The sequence below is a fragment of the Rhamphochromis longiceps genome, linkage group LG22 (assembly GCF_057381845.1).
Source record: "Rhamphochromis longiceps isolate RC_006_pf linkage group LG22, R_longiceps_female_GT1.1, whole genome shotgun sequence".
In the NCBI taxonomy this organism is placed as follows: Eukaryota; Metazoa; Chordata; class Actinopteri; order Cichliformes; family Cichlidae; genus Rhamphochromis; species Rhamphochromis longiceps.
In genome coordinates this window covers 12,930,700-12,947,960 of record NC_140577.1, presented here as the reverse complement: position 1 = coordinate 12,947,960, position 17,261 = coordinate 12,930,700, and the positions used below count along the sequence as shown (strand labels likewise).

The 17,261-nt window shown below is 41.5% G+C and overlaps 1 protein-coding gene across 2 annotated transcripts; it reads left to right on the top strand.

Moving 5' to 3' along the window:
• The first annotated feature begins 1,239 nt into the window (after nt 1–1,239).
• rprd2a (regulation of nuclear pre-mRNA domain containing 2a) lies at nt 1,240–15,229 on the top strand. 2 transcript variants are annotated; one of them, XR_014909308.1, is made up of 11 exons: nt 1,240–1,669; nt 5,989–6,118; nt 6,279–6,430; nt 6,774–6,826; nt 6,976–7,102; nt 7,204–7,379; nt 7,651–7,993; nt 9,420–9,623; nt 10,078–10,260; nt 10,355–12,348; nt 14,720–15,229. XR_014909308.1 is itself a non-coding variant. In XM_085396218.1 (10 exons), the coding sequence occupies exons 1-10, from the start codon at nt 1,495–1,497 to the stop codon at nt 12,034–12,036; spliced, it is 3,225 nt and encodes a 1,074-aa protein (XP_085252344.1). In that variant the 5' UTR covers nt 1,240–1,494; the 3' UTR covers nt 12,037–13,022. The 2 variants fall into 2 exon arrangements, 1 of the variants encoding a protein (XP_085252344.1); XM_085396218.1 differs by lacking the exon at nt 14,720–15,229 and having other exon boundaries at nt 10,355–13,022.
• Nucleotides 15,230–17,261: the final 2,032 nt, after the last annotated feature.

Sequence of the window (17,261 nt, the reverse complement as noted above, 5' to 3'; positions counted from 1 at the left end):
CAGCAAAATCAGCATTTTTCTGCATTGATGTTTAAGTTTTCGGCTTTCCAGCCACTAAATCTACCCCGTAAATATTTTTATAAGGCTCCTTTATTATTCCATGGGTTAGATAAGTACAGTTTTACTTGTATAGCATCAATTTAGAGCATATTATTGGAAGGTGAACACACTACATCATTGGGGTTAGGGTAACCGGTCATGGCACATTCAGGCTGCATTGAAAAGGAAAAAACAAGGGTGCAGATAGGCCACGAGTAACACAGCAAATAACAAGGTGGGGCCAGTAACTGCAGGTCAGGAACATGCTTCTCCAAAGCAGGAGATCCCACCAGAAAGACACAGGGAAGAGAGAGAGAGGAGAAAGCACAAAAGTGGTATTTTCGATGTGTGGGTTATATAAAGGCATTTTTATTCTTGTATTATTCTTGGTTCAGGGTCACCCGATCCAGCAGCAGGCCCAATTGTGAGCTTGGTAAAAAAGGAAAGTTTCTCTTCACAGCAAAGTATTTTTTCTGACCAGAACACCTCATACACTACGAACTTATTTACTCTGCATTCTTTAAATGGTACAAAAACAACATTTGGCTTCACACTGGTATGAACTAAAAATCTGCTGTAGATTTCTCAACATTTTTTTGAGGACACACTGCACAACATCCTGAGAAATTCTAAGTTTTAATGGCTAATTTGGAAATCACCTCATTGGTGTATAAGTATTAATTTTTGGCATTTTATACTGACTCAACTAACAAATTGGAAATAAATTGTGTGCTTTTGTTGGCAGGTTGTTTTAAATTGTATGTTATGTGTAGGGCCACATTTTTGCTCCAATAATTCATAGGTCAGTGTTGGCTTAACAAAAGAAAATATTCATCTGTAAATGGTTAGCTGCAAGGACTCAACTGAAAATAAGTGAAAAAACAAGCAACTTTGAAAGACCTTCGGAAAGCCTGAAGAACTATTGCAGAAGACTACCAAAATAACAAGAAAGTCTGGTTCCTTGGAAGCAAAACATGTAGAAATGAGAGGTGACTCAGGACTTTTGCACAGCACTGTATTAGTTTTTAAATATTAAAACAGAATTAAAACTCCTCTGCCACAACAAACAGTAAACAGTGCACTTGCTCTACCAATAACGCGCAGCTGGTGTCGCTAACAAAAAACAAAGAAGAGAAAAGTCACCTTCCGTGACACTGGGTGGCGCCATAATCGAGCAGTGTTTGCGGAAGTGTTCTTCATCACCCCACCAACAACGAGTAAACAGATCCACAGGATGCCGCGAGGCGCTGAGTTTTAGTCCTTCAATGTGAAACGATATGACTGTTTAGCCGCGATAAGGAAGCTCACCGTGAATAATTTGTACACACACAGGGATTGGGACACGGGTTAGCAACCGGAGCAGGCTGAGAGGCTTCTGAGTGCAAAGATGCCTGTGCTGCGTTAAGCTAGCATGCTAAGCTAAGTGCTAGCCTTCACCAACAAACTCGTCCGGACATGGCAGCGGGAGCCGGAGCCGCTACCAGCGGCTCTCTGGAGTCCACTTTGGACAGAAAGTTACAAAATGTGACCAACACCATGGACTCGATTCAAGGACTGTCAGCGTGGTGCATCGACAACAAGAAGTACCACAGTGTGATAGTGCGACACTGGATCAAGTGCTTGAAGAAATGTAAGTAGCCCTACTGCCTGCACCTTTGAACTCGTTTGAGCTCAACGATCGCAATGGTTGCAATGAGATGTTTGTGCTTATACATATTTTAAATATAGTTTTTATTCCTGCTGTTTGACGAATCATACCTTTATCCGGGCGCGTTAAGGTCTTTGTCCTATTTGCCTTAGGTTGAAATGCCGGGAAACGGTGGAGTTTAAAACTGGCGCTCCTTTGACAGCAGGGACATTCAAGCTGTCATCCATGTGCACACTATAGCCTGCGTTTACCCGCGTAGTCTACAAATAGTTTATAAACTAATGTGCAGAGTAGTGAACCTGTCAAATTTACAGTTCTGACAGTGCTACAAGAGGTCAGCCTGTGCCAGCTTTACAGGCTACAACGGGAAATTCAAGATTTAACAGCCTACCAGATCACTACATGTTATGAGACTGGAAAGACAGTTTTGTTACCAAACTGTATGACTGAACTATTTGTAGTCAGCTCATGGGGAACAGTGACGTTTTGGATGGGGCGGGACACCAATGTCCATCTATAATATATAGACCAGCGATGTCATACTCTTTTTTTTTTTTTTTTTTTTTTTTTTTTTTTACATCGAGAGCCACATACGGCTTACTTTGATTGTAATTGGGACAGATGAGTGAAACCCTCCTTTCTGTCAATGTAAACAAATTTAAATAAACATTAAATAATGAGATATCTTAATATATTAAAAAGTGCAATTTCAACAGTTCATCTAATTTGGTCTACACGTTAAGAAATGTTGCTCTAGTAAACCTGCCAGTATGATTCTTTGTGCTTACATTGTAAGAAATTAATATGTAAAATTACAGCAAAAGTTCTGGTAACTCATTGCCCAGACTGTCCGATAATTATAAAACAGGAAGTTTTTCTTAATTCGCAGTAAACTTTCTGTTTCTCTTTCTTTTTCTTACCTTGGACCGGGTGTATAAACAAACAAACAGAATTTTCTTTTGTTGATAGTGAAAAAAACAGGAATTTCTGTGTCATTTAATTTTTTGTCCTTTACATATTACACTGTTGTAGTATGAATGGCCAAGGAGAAGGTCTTTCTCAGTAGGAGAATTTGATTTTTTGGGGTCTAAAAATCTACTTTCACCAGAAGCAGTGTATAAAGAAATAAAAAGTAACAATAAGCAGAATGAGTTCAGTGTACAGGTGCGGCCTTCCACAGCAGTTTTAGTTCCTCGTGTGGCCCGCTGGAGTAAACTAATGTTACTGAGTACACAAACTCACTTTAAGTATTGGAGTTGTCACCGACACTTTGATTATTTACATGTTTGTTTGGAAATTTGTCAAACTGCACCAGGTTCTCAGTGGGGCTCTATTATTTATTTTATAATAAATCAGTCAGTACTTTGTGTTATTGCCAAGGTATTAGGAGATGCTTTTGCAGCCTTGATCACACATCTAGCTTTCTAGTAACTGTAATTAAGACACAGCTCCCACCAGTCTTACACTAAGAAGACAAATCTTATATCGTAAATCTTAATCCTTGCTAGGACCAATCCTTTTGCCTTATACATTTTTTCACTTGGGTAGTGTCATCGCTATGTATCAAATGTTCCCCTGTACAATCCATGCTTCAGGCAGCATCTGCTTAAGTGGAGCTCCTAACGGTTGAATCTACATTTTCAAGCCTTCACTGTGAGATTATATCAACAAAAGTACAATGTGCGTATTTTATTTGTGCAATTGGATTATGTTTGTGATTTAGATTCAGCTCACATTTTATGAATAATCAGTGCAGAAGTAGTTTAAACAGGTTCACAAACTTTTTCTTGCAGACGTGAGAATAGTGGTCTGTTTCTGATTCTCTGCAGAGCAGGTGAATAAATCTCATGCACAGCCCTTGAATAGTTTTCGAGTAATTTATTTTGACTTGCAGCTTAAGGATCATTCATATTGTTGGAATTGTCCAGTAATTTAAGACAAAGGCCATTGCTATTGAGACCTTTATACCTACTGTTCATTAATTTGTACTCTAGTGAGGTTTTAGCATTTGCTTTCAATTTAAAGTTCATCACTGTCTTTTGCTGATGAAGACAGCAAGGTATGTTCAGCGTGGAGCCTTATTAACAGCAGAGTTGTGGTTCTCCCTCTGTGATTGCAGTATAGTGTTATCCTCTTTTAGACATTGTCTCCATTTTGTCATTAAAGATATGACTGTTTCATTATATCTGACACCTGAGTTTTCCATTTATGCAGTTTAAAGCCTGTTAGGAATTTTTCAGAGGCTTAGTGGTGTACCGTGAAGACAGATGTTTTAAACATCTGAATAACACTTAATAAATACATTTAAAAACATAGCATTTAAATGTATTAACTGGAAGCTACCAAAGCTTTCTGACCTATAAGCAGAATCGATAATGGCTTTGGAATCAATGAAGTTGTATCAATATCCATCACCAGATGGGGTTCACTGACCTTTTGGTGACGTCTTTTGCAGTAATTTCTTCAGCTTCTGCTGGCTTGGTGTGTGTGTGTGTGTGTGTGTGTGTGTGTGTGTGTGTGTGTGTGTGTGTGTGTGTGTGTGTGAGAGAGAGAGACAGAAAGAGAATAAAAATGTAAAATACACTACTGTTTGGAAAGCTTGATTCAACTGGAGACGTTCTTCATTGGGTGAGGGGGTGGTGGTTAGCAGTGCTGCCCGTCAGCAAGAGGTCCTGCGTTCAAATCCATCATCTTGTTACGTCTTTCTGTTTAGAGTTTGCATGCTCTTCTGTTGTCTGCGTGGGTCCTCTCTGGATACTCTGACCTCCTCCTACAAACATGCAGTTAGTGGGTTTTGTGAGTTGTAGTGAGGTGTGTTTGAATAGTTCTGTCTCTGTGTGTTAGGCCTGCAGCGAGGTGGACTCGTGTCCAGGATGTATCCCGCCTCTTGACCTATGGCAGCTAGGATAGGCTCCTTTTGATAATGCCTGCACTGCTGTGCATGTGTTGCACATGCGTTGAACGGGCCGCTTTGTAATTTAATATACAAGAGGCTGACTAGTCAGTCACTAGTCTAAAAATTTAGAAAATCAGCTGATTCCAGATCACTGTATCTCTAGTTAAAACATAGACTGTATGTAAAAGATGACTAGCCACTGTGATGTCACCGATTTTGAAGCCTCGTGCTGATTGTTTCCACCTTTTAATGAAGGTATTCATAGATGGCTGTCTTTGGCTCTCGCTTGCCTGTTTCGCTGTTAATCTTGGTCGCAGTGATTTTACAGTTACCTGAAACGGTGTTTGACTTTGGAGAATTTAGAGTGATCTCTGAGCATATTACAATTTTGTTCTTCTAACGTGATCACACTCGCGGATCTCAGTGCTGCAGGAGAAATTTCAAAGTAAACTGTTTTGTAGTGTTTGGGGTTTGTGTTTAGGGTTCAAACCCTCAGCATAATAAGGAAAACAACAGCCTTTTGCTTTTCTACTCGTGATGAGTAAGAAGCGTGGCTTTCATCTGTCATCTAGACAATTAGAGAATTAATAGAGACTTGATTATTTAAAGCAAAATTATTTACTTACAGAGAATTGAAATTAGTTGCATTGCAGACTTATTTTGCATCTGGATGTTGGTTATTTTATCAAGCACTGATTAAACTATTGCCCAGGAGATATTATGAGCTGATATCATATCATAAATATAAAAAAAACTGCAAATAAAAATGACACATGGTGTGTATAAACCATAAAACAGGCATTTTTAAAACTCCTTGTTTAGGTCATAAAATGTGAACAAAGATTGTGTAAATGATTTCACGTCATGTTTAACAGTTAGCTGTTGATTAAATATTCTTGGTAGCTGTTGACTGCATGCTATCTTTTCTGTGTTGTTTATGAATCTGATTTATCACTTCAGACTTAATCACACATGTCTATAATGGATTTTTGTCATTTATTCAGTTTAACTGGGCGTTAAGTAAAAATGTTGACCTTTTTATAAAGTACAAAAATTATAAATTGATAATAAATTAAGCAGTATGTTGGACCACTACTGATTTTGACCTATATTTAATAAAATAGGTGAAAGAGAGCTGAGCTGCTTCTCCGGCTCAACTGGTTTCAAGTCAGATTTTTTCATATGCACATTTAAAAATGGGACACATGCTGTGCAGCAACAAAAACAGTAAAAACGATGAAAGATTTAAGGGAATGAACAGCCGCAGATAAAAGCACCATAATTAGAAGCAGTCTGGTTCAAACAAGCTAACATCAGCGCCTCTGTTTCAAGGTTCTTTATTTGTCACATGCATAGTTATACAAGTATAACACACAGTGAAATGTAGCCCTGTTTCCTCCAACAGCTGACGCCTCACATAGGCTCAACCTGCTATACCTCGCCAATGACGTCATCCAGAACTGTAAAAGGAAAAATGCCATCGTTTACCGAACGGCATTCGCCGAGGTGCTTCTAGACGCCTTCCAGCTGGTTAAGTAAGTGCTTTGTAGTAAGTGCTCCACTGGTGCAATGTTTCTTTCTGCTGCTCTCTACCTTTCAGTGTTTCTTGTCCATCATTCCTCTCATTTGTTTCATTTGGACTCACATAAATCCAGCAGCCATCATTATAGTTTTTATCATCTCCCCTCTCTGTAGCTGTGAAGGTGACTCGAAGGTGATAAAATCAGCAGAGAGGATACTGTCCATCTGGGAGGAGAGAGGTGTGTATTCGGGGACTCTCATTGCCGACCTTAAGAACGCCCTGATCAAAGAGGAGTCCCCTCCTGTCACTCCTGTGGAGCAAAAAAGTAAGTTTGCTTATTATTTTTATCATTTTTACTTTTATTAGACGCACCATCTTAACATGAAACTTGTCGTTACCAGTCGTGGCACCTTGTACAGTTAATTGTATTTTAATTGCAGTTACAGTTTTGGCTGTCAGTGATTATGAAAACACAATTTATTTAATTTTTAATTTAATTGGCTTTAAGACAAGTTTCTTATTTATTAGGTTTAATACATCCATAGTTTTCCCAGAGTTTAGGAATAATTCCGTTAAATAATGTTGCATTTCATTCTGTTGTGTAGATTTCTGGGTGTTTGTAGTTAATTTTGCTGTTTGAGTTTATGGGCTTTTTATTTATTTTAAAGCTCCAGCCGAGTCTAAAGCTGATCTACGATCCAAGGTCGTTGCTGAATTTGTGGTAAGTGTGATGTTAGAGTTTAAAGCTCCTCACTAAACTCCAGCTGTGCCGTTTTACAAGCACGGTTGTTATCGTCTTGTCTTTGACTCAAACACTGTGATCAGACTTTGTTGCGCTTATGATATGACTGACTGCTCCCTCTGCTTTAGCCGCAGGCACTCATAGACCAGCTGGCCAAGTACAAGAGATCTGTGGAGGAGGTCGACCTCAGAGAGAAACAGCTGGCAGCTATGAGGGTTGACATCTTCAGTTCTGATGCCCTCAAGAAACTCAAAGGTATTTTATTCTTTTTGCTGCTATACAGCCTAACCTGGAGCGATAGGAAGGATGGGTTATGACTTTGACGATTTCCTCACATTACTGCTTGGTTCTTGCAGATAAGGCAGGAGGAAAGAAGTTCTCCAAGGACTTTGAGGAAGGAAGCGCACAGCTACAGGAGTTCGTGAAGTTCTTTGATAAACAAAGCAAAATCCTACCTCAACTCATGGAGGCACTCACCAACGCAGATATCTTCTATGAGATGCAGTACAAGGAAGTGAAGATTGTAGCTAACGTAAGTGAAAGATGTTTATTTTTAATTTGTATTTTTGTTGTTGTTGTTGTTCTAAAGCATGAAGAAATTCAGTTACCTGTAGGTTTATTACCCAGCTTGTGTTGGGCATTTTGGTACATTATGTTTTAGACTCTTATGTTGCTAGCTGTAGATAAACCTTATGCCTCTCTATCTTGCTGTTTGAATTTGCGTGAAGTCTGTATTAAAACTGGCTAATAGACTTAACATTTACATTTTCATGTATTTAAACTCCGTTGCTTCTCCTCTCAAGGCCTACCAAACATTTGCTAACCGGGTGTCCCACCTCAAGCGTAAGCTGGACACCTTGAAGTCCACCTTGCCCGACCTGGACGAGTCACCCATCCCCTCTCCCTCGGCAGACGCTCCATCTCCAACAGGCTCAGAGTCTCCTTTCCACGGTCTGGAAATGGCCCACCCCGATCCAGACCTCGATGGTTCTGCAATGGACGATGATGCAGAGCCCCCAGCCCCGAGCCCTCTGTCCTCCCCGGGGGGGTCTCCCAGAGACACAGAGGCTCTCGGTGAGAATGACAATCGCGAGGTGGAGGACATGGAGCTGTCTGAGGACGAAATGGAGAGTGGGGGCATCATAGGTAAGGAGGGAGTAATGTTTTGGGATTTCAAGCCTCTGCAATGCTTTTTAAGTGCTTTGTGGTTTTTATATTGGTCTTCAGTACTTTACTAAAAAGAATGAAATGACAAACACAGGAGAGATGGGCAAGCACCGTAATGACACAAAAGTTCTCAAGCATTGCATGATAATCATTGTTTCAACTTTTGCAGTAGCATCTTTTGAACCTGCTGTCGGTAGTAGTTAATACAGATGTTGCATGGTGTCATCTAACTAGTTCAAATGTTCCGAGTTTTAATTTTAAAAGCAGTCTTTTTACATATTTCGTTTGTTTTGAGATAAGCTGGCTTGTTAAAGTTTTTCCTGGAGGAAAAAAAGGGCCTTTTGGATTTGACTGCGTTCGAAATAAGAAAGGTGATGAGTCTGTGTTACCTTATTTGACAGAAGTTTGACAGTTTTCTTCTCATTTCTGACCATTTAATGAAGACAAAATGTCTGTTATACACAATCTGATGAGACTCCATGGAAGAAACAGCATCTGCGCAGTAGCTGATGTGCACATTCTTAAATTGACCTGCATGTTAAAATAGGAATATTCTTCCTCAATGTAGTTTGAGTTCTAGCGTGTGCCCAGCCCACCGCCATCACATATCACAGAGTATGCATTTACTTAGATGGATGCATTGTGATCACAGGTGAAACCATCGCCTGCTGTGGACATCTGGTAAAGCTCTGCATCAAAGATAAATCAGGCTTTACAAATCACACCTGTTATTTAGAGGAATTCATTAATCCTGAAGCATCCAAGCAGTTTTAGTGGCTACGCTGACCAAATGGAGTCATTTCAAAACTGGAGCCAGATGTGGCAGAGTTGAAGTTTTCGTTGCGAGTGACTAGGGTTAGAAATTGGTACGTCAGAGAGAGACGGCACAGGTCGAGGAAATTGGAGACAAAGTTAGAGAAGCAAGGCTAAGGATGCTGAATATGGAATAGCACAAAGGAGGTTCATGGATGTAGTGAATGAGGACATGGAGAAAGTCGGGATGACAGTATAAGCTGGTAGGGATAGGATGGTATAGAAGTAAATAATTAGCTTTGGTTACCGCTAAAGAGAAAATGTTCTAATGTAATTATCCATCTTGAGCTAATTTTGAGCATCAGGTCTCTGCAAAAGCAAATCTCAGTACCCTACATCTCTAGGAAACATTTTTAATATTAAAACACTTGTCAATATACAGCTAGAGTCATAAATATATTTTCTGTTCTCTTTTTTGCACCGCATTCCTTCCTGCAACCATTATTTGAGTAACTTTTGAGAAATTTGCCCTGGAAATCAGGTGACAGCGACAAAATTAGTCACAAAAACCAAATGTAGAGGAACTGCACTTAGCTGCACCATTACATTGGCCCTCACTCACTGTTATCGCTGCCATATTTTCTTTCCTCAGTTGAAGAGCGGACAGAACCCGTTCTCCACCCAGAGGTGCCCGCACCGATGCCTGCAAAAAGCGTGCCATTAGTAGCGACAGAGCAGCCCACCGTCGCACAGATCGCGCCTCCCATTGCCGCTCCAGCGGCCACTCTGGAAAGTGTGGACATGAATAAAATTGGCTCCATCCTCAACAGCTTAAGCTCAGTCGTGAAGAACACAGGTGAGTAGCGAGGGCCTTTTTGTGACATGCACATAGATGATTTCTTTCAATTCTTTCAAAGTAAAATAAAATCTTCCACATGCCGTCATTAAGCGTGTCTCGACTTCTGCTGTGGAAAAACCAACTGGGTTTGCAATGTGTTTGGAGCGTTAATATCTTTGCAGTGTCATTAATTTTTAATGTAGAGATAAACAAAAAGATCCTGAGAGCATATGTGAGTATGTACTTAAGCTGCATATATGTTTTCAGTGTCTTTAGATTGCATAGATTTAACAGAGTATTTAAGTTAATCCAGTAGGTTTGTCAAATGTCAAAGTTAGTTTGTTTTAAATATGCCTCATAATGCATAAATCTATGAATGAACATTTGGCCTTCACAGATCTGTTAACTGTCTAATAAAAAGTTAGTATATGGTGGGTTACTCTGTGAGTGAGTGTAGCTTTGTTTTTTGCAGCGCCCTTAGTGGAGACTCCTCCTGCAGCTGCCCCCGCTGTCTCCTCAGTTAAGAGCACGCCTGCTCTTCCTGTGGCAGCACAGGACCCCAGTTCACTGGTTAGTATCCTCTCCAAGGTAGAAGTGAGTCCTGCAGACCTCCTCAGTGCTCTGTCCAAAGTCCAGGGTCAAAGCAGCCTCGAAGGTGAGAGTCAACCTTTACTTAAAGTATTCAAAGAAATGTTGATTTATAGCAGCACCCTTGCTTATCTTTCTTCTATCTTCCTTGTGCCCCTTAGGCATCACCTCTGTTGTGGGCAGCTCAGCTGACTCCTCCAGTACAGGCAAGATTACTGCCTCTCCTTCATCCACAGTTTCATCAGCGGTACCCTCCTTTGGCACATCTGTGCTTCCCCTATCCAAATCTACTGCAAGGCAGAGCTCAAGCACCCAAGCATCCCCCCAGAATTCCAACCCTGCCTCTGCCCTGGTTCAGGCTCTTCATAGAGACATGGATTTGACAACAGATCCTGAACCACCCTCTACAAGTTTAGAGTCTAAAATACACAGCTTCTTGCAGGGAAACCCTGCTTTTAGTGCATTTGACTTGGTTTTTTCAACAAACCCAGCTCTCGGAAGCAATAATCATAGTCCGGTTACTTGCACAGACACCCAGGATGGGACACCTGTGCGGGACGAGGGGGGAGGCACGCCTACTCAGGATGAGATTATGGACAAGCCAATGGTGGTTCCATTTGCTCCCAAGTTAAGTCAGTCATCTGTTGAATCTGCAATAATGGCTCCTGTTGCATACCAGAATAGCACACAGCCGAACCCCAACAATCCTCAACAGCCTGCTCACCTGCAGCCAGGTGTGGCTCAGAATGGGCAGATCTACCAGGCGTACCCGTTTGGCAAACAGGAGATCTCTGAACATGGGATTACTGCCCCGGTTGGACATTACCAGCAGATTTCTGCACAGACAGGAGGGCCAGTGCCTGGAGAAAGAGCCCCAGGCAGTGCCGGTAACACACAGACTGCTGACAGCTTTCATGGGCCTAGTGAAAGGAGTTGGTACGGTGACACTTACCCAGAGGGGAGCTCTCAGCAGCCCAGGGGCTATAATATGCCTGGAGGGGCTCAAGAAAACAAGACATCCGGACGTTATCCATACCAAGCTGAGCAAACTCGTGAACCTCAAGAGCTGCTCTCCCAGCAGGGGGGCACCCCATTGCATGGTTTCTTTAAAAGCAATCTTCCTCCTGTCCCAAGGTTACCTCCCCCTCCTCGCGGTTTTGAGGTTTCCGTTTCATCGGCCAGCAATTCGATGATTCCTCCGGAGCAGCAGCCGATTCCCGGCACAGACTCTGGGGACGTGCTCGGGGCCAGAACTGAGAGTGTCATCAGTGGGATGGTGGTCCATGATCATCAACACAAATCCCTGTATCATCCTGATGAACATCTGTATGACACTGACCAGCATCGGCCACATCACCCTGAGGATTTACATCACCAGTCAGATGACCGGCATTACCAGGGGGACCTCGAGCGGCACCACGACGAACTCCTCCAGCACGAGCCCCCTTATTTCCAAGACAATCCTTATCACGGCCCAGATGACCCGTATTACAGACCAGGCAGCCCTCCACACCACTATCCCCGAGTTCGAGGCCGCCTCACTCCTCCACTCTCAAACTCAGAGGAGCCTTACTACGCCCACGACTACCCACATCACAGCCCCCCTGCTCCGCAATACCCCCCTAGGAGACCACCGCCTCATCACGAAATCCGTCATCCCGGTCTACGACCTCCGCATCGACCTCCTCACCCTGCACATCACCCACACCCCAGAGGACCTGCTCGCCCCCCATTTCCTCGATTTCAAGGTCCTGACCCGAGGTTTAGAGGCAAACGTCCAGGTCTAAGACCAGGAGGCCCAATGTTCCCCCCTAAGAGACCCTTTATGCCCCCACGGTACTGACTGAGCATGTAGCCCTGAGACTGCTCACAGTCAAAAGTCTTGGAGGTCATAAAAGCCTCTTAAAAACTGAAATGGAGACTGCAGGTGGATGAATGTGCAGTTATTGCACTGGGGTGGGCACGATGTGGCAAAGCTGAGCTGAAGAAGAATTAATTCAGCAGCTTCCAGAAGAAAAAAAACTTTAAATGCAGAAGGAAAAAAGGGTGTGTGGAAGACTGAGGAGAGCCAACACCAAGAGACATAAAGAACACGGTGCCTCTGAGAGGGTTGCTGAGCTGAAGAGCGAAGACAGAAGATTAAAGAAGATAAGAGGTGGATATATATACATATATATATATATATAAAATTCACTTTTTGTATCATTTCCTCCAATATGAAGCACTACGTTAAATGTAAGCGTGTCAGAGTGCGTGCATGGTACGTGTGTGTGCATGCAGTCCAGTCTAAACCAACTAGACACAGATAGTTCCACACCTTTTTTGAAAGACAGTTATTTTTGCTAAGACGGTGAGAAAAGAGTGTAGTTGGTGCAGTGTTTCTGCTCTTATTTAGTTTTTCAGTGAGCAGTTTTGACTGCTTCAGTCCCGTATCAGCAGGATCCCATTAGCGTTTGAAAAATCGTTAATTTCAACTTGTCTTTGGGTATGACAAACAGAGTGTATGCTATGGAATTTCTGTTTCTTCTACAGTGCACATTAGCATATTTGGCGGAATTATTTCTCATTGTTCCAGCTCCAAATGTTCTGTGTTTTGTCTTTTTGTTTTTTGTGAAGCATTGCTTTTCCCCACCTATGCGCAAGATCCCTTCGGCGATAATTTTTACATCCCGTTTAGGAAGGCGACACAAGTCTAGTCAAAGGGGGGGGGGGGGGATTTTTTTTCCAGCCTCCAACACCGACACAGAAGAAGTGCATTTCTGGAAGGAGGATGAAGACAGTCGGCTTCACTTTCGTTTATTTGTACTGACCAATAAAAATCTGAGTTTGAAAAAAGTGTCGTTTATTTATTTATTCTTTTTTTTTTTTTTATCATCTCTGATCCCTGACCTGTTGCATCACTGCCTTTACTTCTGCATCACATTTAAAAGCACCTAAGCCAGGACCTCTAATTATTCACACAGAAATTATAACGCCACTGGGCCCATTACTCATGAACACGACTGCAGGTAACACTAAAGAGTGTTGTGGGGTTTCTTTTTTTTCTTTTTCTTTTTAAGCTATGGTTCATAATTTAAGGATTAAATCTATAATACTGTTTGGGAAATGTGTTCATCAATGTATCAGCATCCCATTAGGTTTAAAATACGTTGCTGCATCAGACCAGATAAAAGTGATATTAGAAGAAAAAGCTCCGTTTACTACATTTATTACATTTATAGGGATAGACATTTCTAAAGAAAAACATCTTAACTTGATAAGTCAGATTTTTGCTCTGAGTTAATTTTTTATTACATAAGTTTTTTGGTATTTAAGATAAATACGGTTAAAGAAGTAGTGTCCACACTGATTGTGTGTACCTCTGTGTGCATAGGTTACTTAGTTTAATCGAATCACATTTGCTCTGTTGGGCAGATGCCCGAAAAGTTGCCTAGTAACAAGAATAAATTTGCAAAAGATTAGTTTGGCTGAGATCCAAAATAAAGTAGAGGCGGTTTTACGCGTAACTTGGATCCTTAAAGCAGTTAAAGGTCTGTTAGGTGTCTCCATGTGAGGCTGCCGTGCAGGGAGCATTAATGCAGTCAGTTTGGCTTAATTTGAAATGAACACGTTTTCAGTAAGGGTCTCTTGACTCCGCAAATATTCTCTTTAATTGAAGAGGTCCAGATCGATTTGGTGCCAAACACACACACACAGCCTCAGCGTGAGAATCACTCTAAAAGACAAAAGTGGTGATCAGTTGGATTGATTAGGCAGTTATAATCAAATACCGAAAGACCCACTTCCCTTAATTCATTTGCAGTTTCTTAGTGCGGTCATTAAATTATTGCATTAAATCAAGTATGAGTAGTTAAAAAAAGACATTATTCTTGGGACTGTTATTTCTAAGTGCGTAAGCGGCAAATAATACAGCTTAATTTTTTTCCTTTTAAAAGTGTCGATGTGAATGGGCTCCTAACTCTGATAAATCCGTGCAGTTAAACCTGCCCTTAATTTAGGTCTACTTTAATTAGCACGGAGGTCGTTTAGGGAAATGAGTTTCGATTTTAGCAATAAATCGTTCCCTTCGCGCACACAAATACGAAAACAAAAAAAGCGGTGTTAGATGAAAACAATTGGAGGGAACAAATAGAAAACGAGTGCTCCCATTCGACATCTTTATTGGTCAGAAGTTAGTTTTTAATCTGCGGAGTTTACTTGGAAATTAAACATAGTCACAGGTGAGCCGGCCGTCGCCAGATGTCAGCACATCTTCCCAGAGTCACTTTGTTAGAGAGGGGAGGGGTAGCCTATAGCATGAAAAATTCAATAAATAACTAAATTATTCAGCATTTATCAGCCTTCATATCGGGGACGTGCGTAAATGTGTCAGGTCACCTTAGTGTACGCATTTTTCTTTGTGTTTACATAAAGGAAGAAGTGAGTGAACGTTACCTACACACACGCACCTCCTTCCCCCTGAATTTTTTTGAACTCATCCCCCGTTTCTCATCCCCTCCCCTCCTCGCTCCTGTTTTCATCCTCAGGGATCCAGAGCCACACTTTGATGTGTCTGATGTGATGGAAACCTTTCCCCCACATGTTAACTGATGAAGATGGTGGCGGCTCCTCTCTTTGAATCCTGCACCGCTCGCAGTGATGGCTCTTCACGGCCTGTTATGAACGCTGTGCACCGGTAAGGCTTTCAGTTTAATAGCTACATCAGAAACTAAGTGCCACCAGCAGGAAATCAAAACAATCAATACAGAGTGGGGGGAAAATAAAATGTTGAAAATGGTTCTATTTGTTCTCCGACCCTGTGTGTGTGTGTGTCTGGGTGTGTTTGTGAGTGAGGAAACACAGGAAACGAGGACCGCTGGACATAGAGGACCATGTGAGTACAACCAGGATTATTAATAACCTTATGAATAATTACAGCTATTTTATTGCCTTCTCTTTACATTGCTTTAAACAAATCTGTGCTTTTCATGCTTCCAACCTGTACGGATACCCATTAAATGCATGTTTTTGTGGAATAAATGATCATTGTGCAAATGAAAACAAAACACAGCGTCGTTGTCTGATCATTTCCTTACAGTATTTAACAAACGAGCATCTCCAAGCTCAGTTTAAGAAAGTTGCCCTTCAATTTAAAAATGTCTCAATTTTAACCAGACTTTGAAATTTTGTTGTAAGAGACAAAATTCAAAGAGAGTGTCTCTTATGACCTTTAATGAACATTGAGTTTAAGACCCATTTCTGGAGCATTTAAATCTTCCGGGAAACATTTGTGTAATTAAGTTACAGTCATTGTGGGAGTCCATTACACCTGCACTAAAGGACAATTTTGATTGGATCAATTAGTATTTCCATTTCAGATTGCTTTCACTTTCCAGCTGACCCCTCCTTTGTATTTGTTGGTGAAACCTTTGTACCATAGCATTCATATAACAGCTCTGCTTTTCTAATAAAATGTACAAAAGACATAAACATCTTTATTTCTGCTACATTTTTTCAAAAATCTCTTTATAGTCAAACCTTTTTATCTTCTTAAAACAGTGTTTTTTAATGGGTTTTGTTTATTTAATCCAGTAACATCTAATTCAGAACATCAGTTTTGGCAACCGCCCTCATCACTGACCCTGTGCTATAAGAATATTTGGGTTTTTGGCTTTTGAAAATGGTTATATTTACTTAATACAGTTAAGTATATAATTTCCTTAAAAAACAGGGTGGGGTTCTTGCACCTTAACCCTGTGGCACCTCAGACAGCAGAGGGTTAAATGATAGTCATGTATTTCAAACTAACCTTTATTTACCTAGTATTTATACTTAGTTATAAATATTCGGTACACCTTGCTAGTACTCGGTTAGTCTCACTTTCCCCTTAAGAACTATCTTAATTCTTTATGGCAAGGTGCTGGAAACATTCCTCAGAAATAGCTGACATGTTGGCACCCAGTGTGGTTCAGTGTGCTGTGTGTTCAGAGATGCTGTTCTGCACACCTTGGGTGTGATGTGTGGTTATTTGAGTTACCGTTGCCTTCTTATCGACCGGAAGCAGTCTGACCATTCTTCTCTGATCTCAACAGCAGATCATCTTGACCGTGTCTACATGGTCTATTTGCGTTAAGGAGAGGTTAAGGAGATATACCTAACAAAGTGGCAGTGACTGTATATTAGCAGACTAGAGGTTAAAGATTCAGATCTATCTATCTGTCTGTCTATCTGTACAGCAGCACATTCAAACCCACAGATTTATCTTTCTTTTTTCTTTTTTCTGAAGCCCTACATTTGGAGCACAGCAGAAACATAAGCACCCCTGCTGGCATCGCATTTGTTAGCAGCTTGTCACCAGATGTCGTTGTCAGTTACATTCCGAAAAATAAAATTGTCATCCATTGTGAAAATGACACAAATCACGTACCGACGCTGTTCCTTATCACCCATTTATACCCGATCGACACCAGATGAATTGCGTTTTTGCCACGCCTGCACCACGGGCTTACAGAGGGGCTGACTGGCGGCGGGCAGATAGGATTTAGTGACTGATGATGGCAGATGGCAGTCTTAACACAAGCCGAGGAGATGTTCTGCTGTTGGAAATATAAAGTATTAAATTGTGAGGCCACCGAGAAATCTGTGCCCAGAGGTATGCTTAGAATAACTATAACGCTGCTGCGATGCTCAAGCCAACCAGGTCCAGATCGTGACTCCTTTGAAGTAGCGCCGTGTGCGCATGTCGGGTGTGTGCAGCCTGCTGTCATGTGGGTTCATTGTTTACATGCTGCCGAGATTTCAGAGAGGGCGTGTGTGTGTGTGTGTGTCCTGTGAAATCTGCCCCCACATTTACGAATATACTTATGAATATAACGCCCTTTCCCCTACTCAGAGAAGCTACATTGTATCCCCGAAAATGTATCATGAGCACACTGAGCCGATAGCTTTCAGGACCACGGCCAGTTCCACGGCCAGTTCCACAGCGAGAACAAAAGGCGGATTTGCGTCTCTTGATGTCAGGGACTGTCTGCTTTTTAATCTCCACGCGAAAAACGAATATCCCGAAAACAAACACCTGCTGCCTTATAT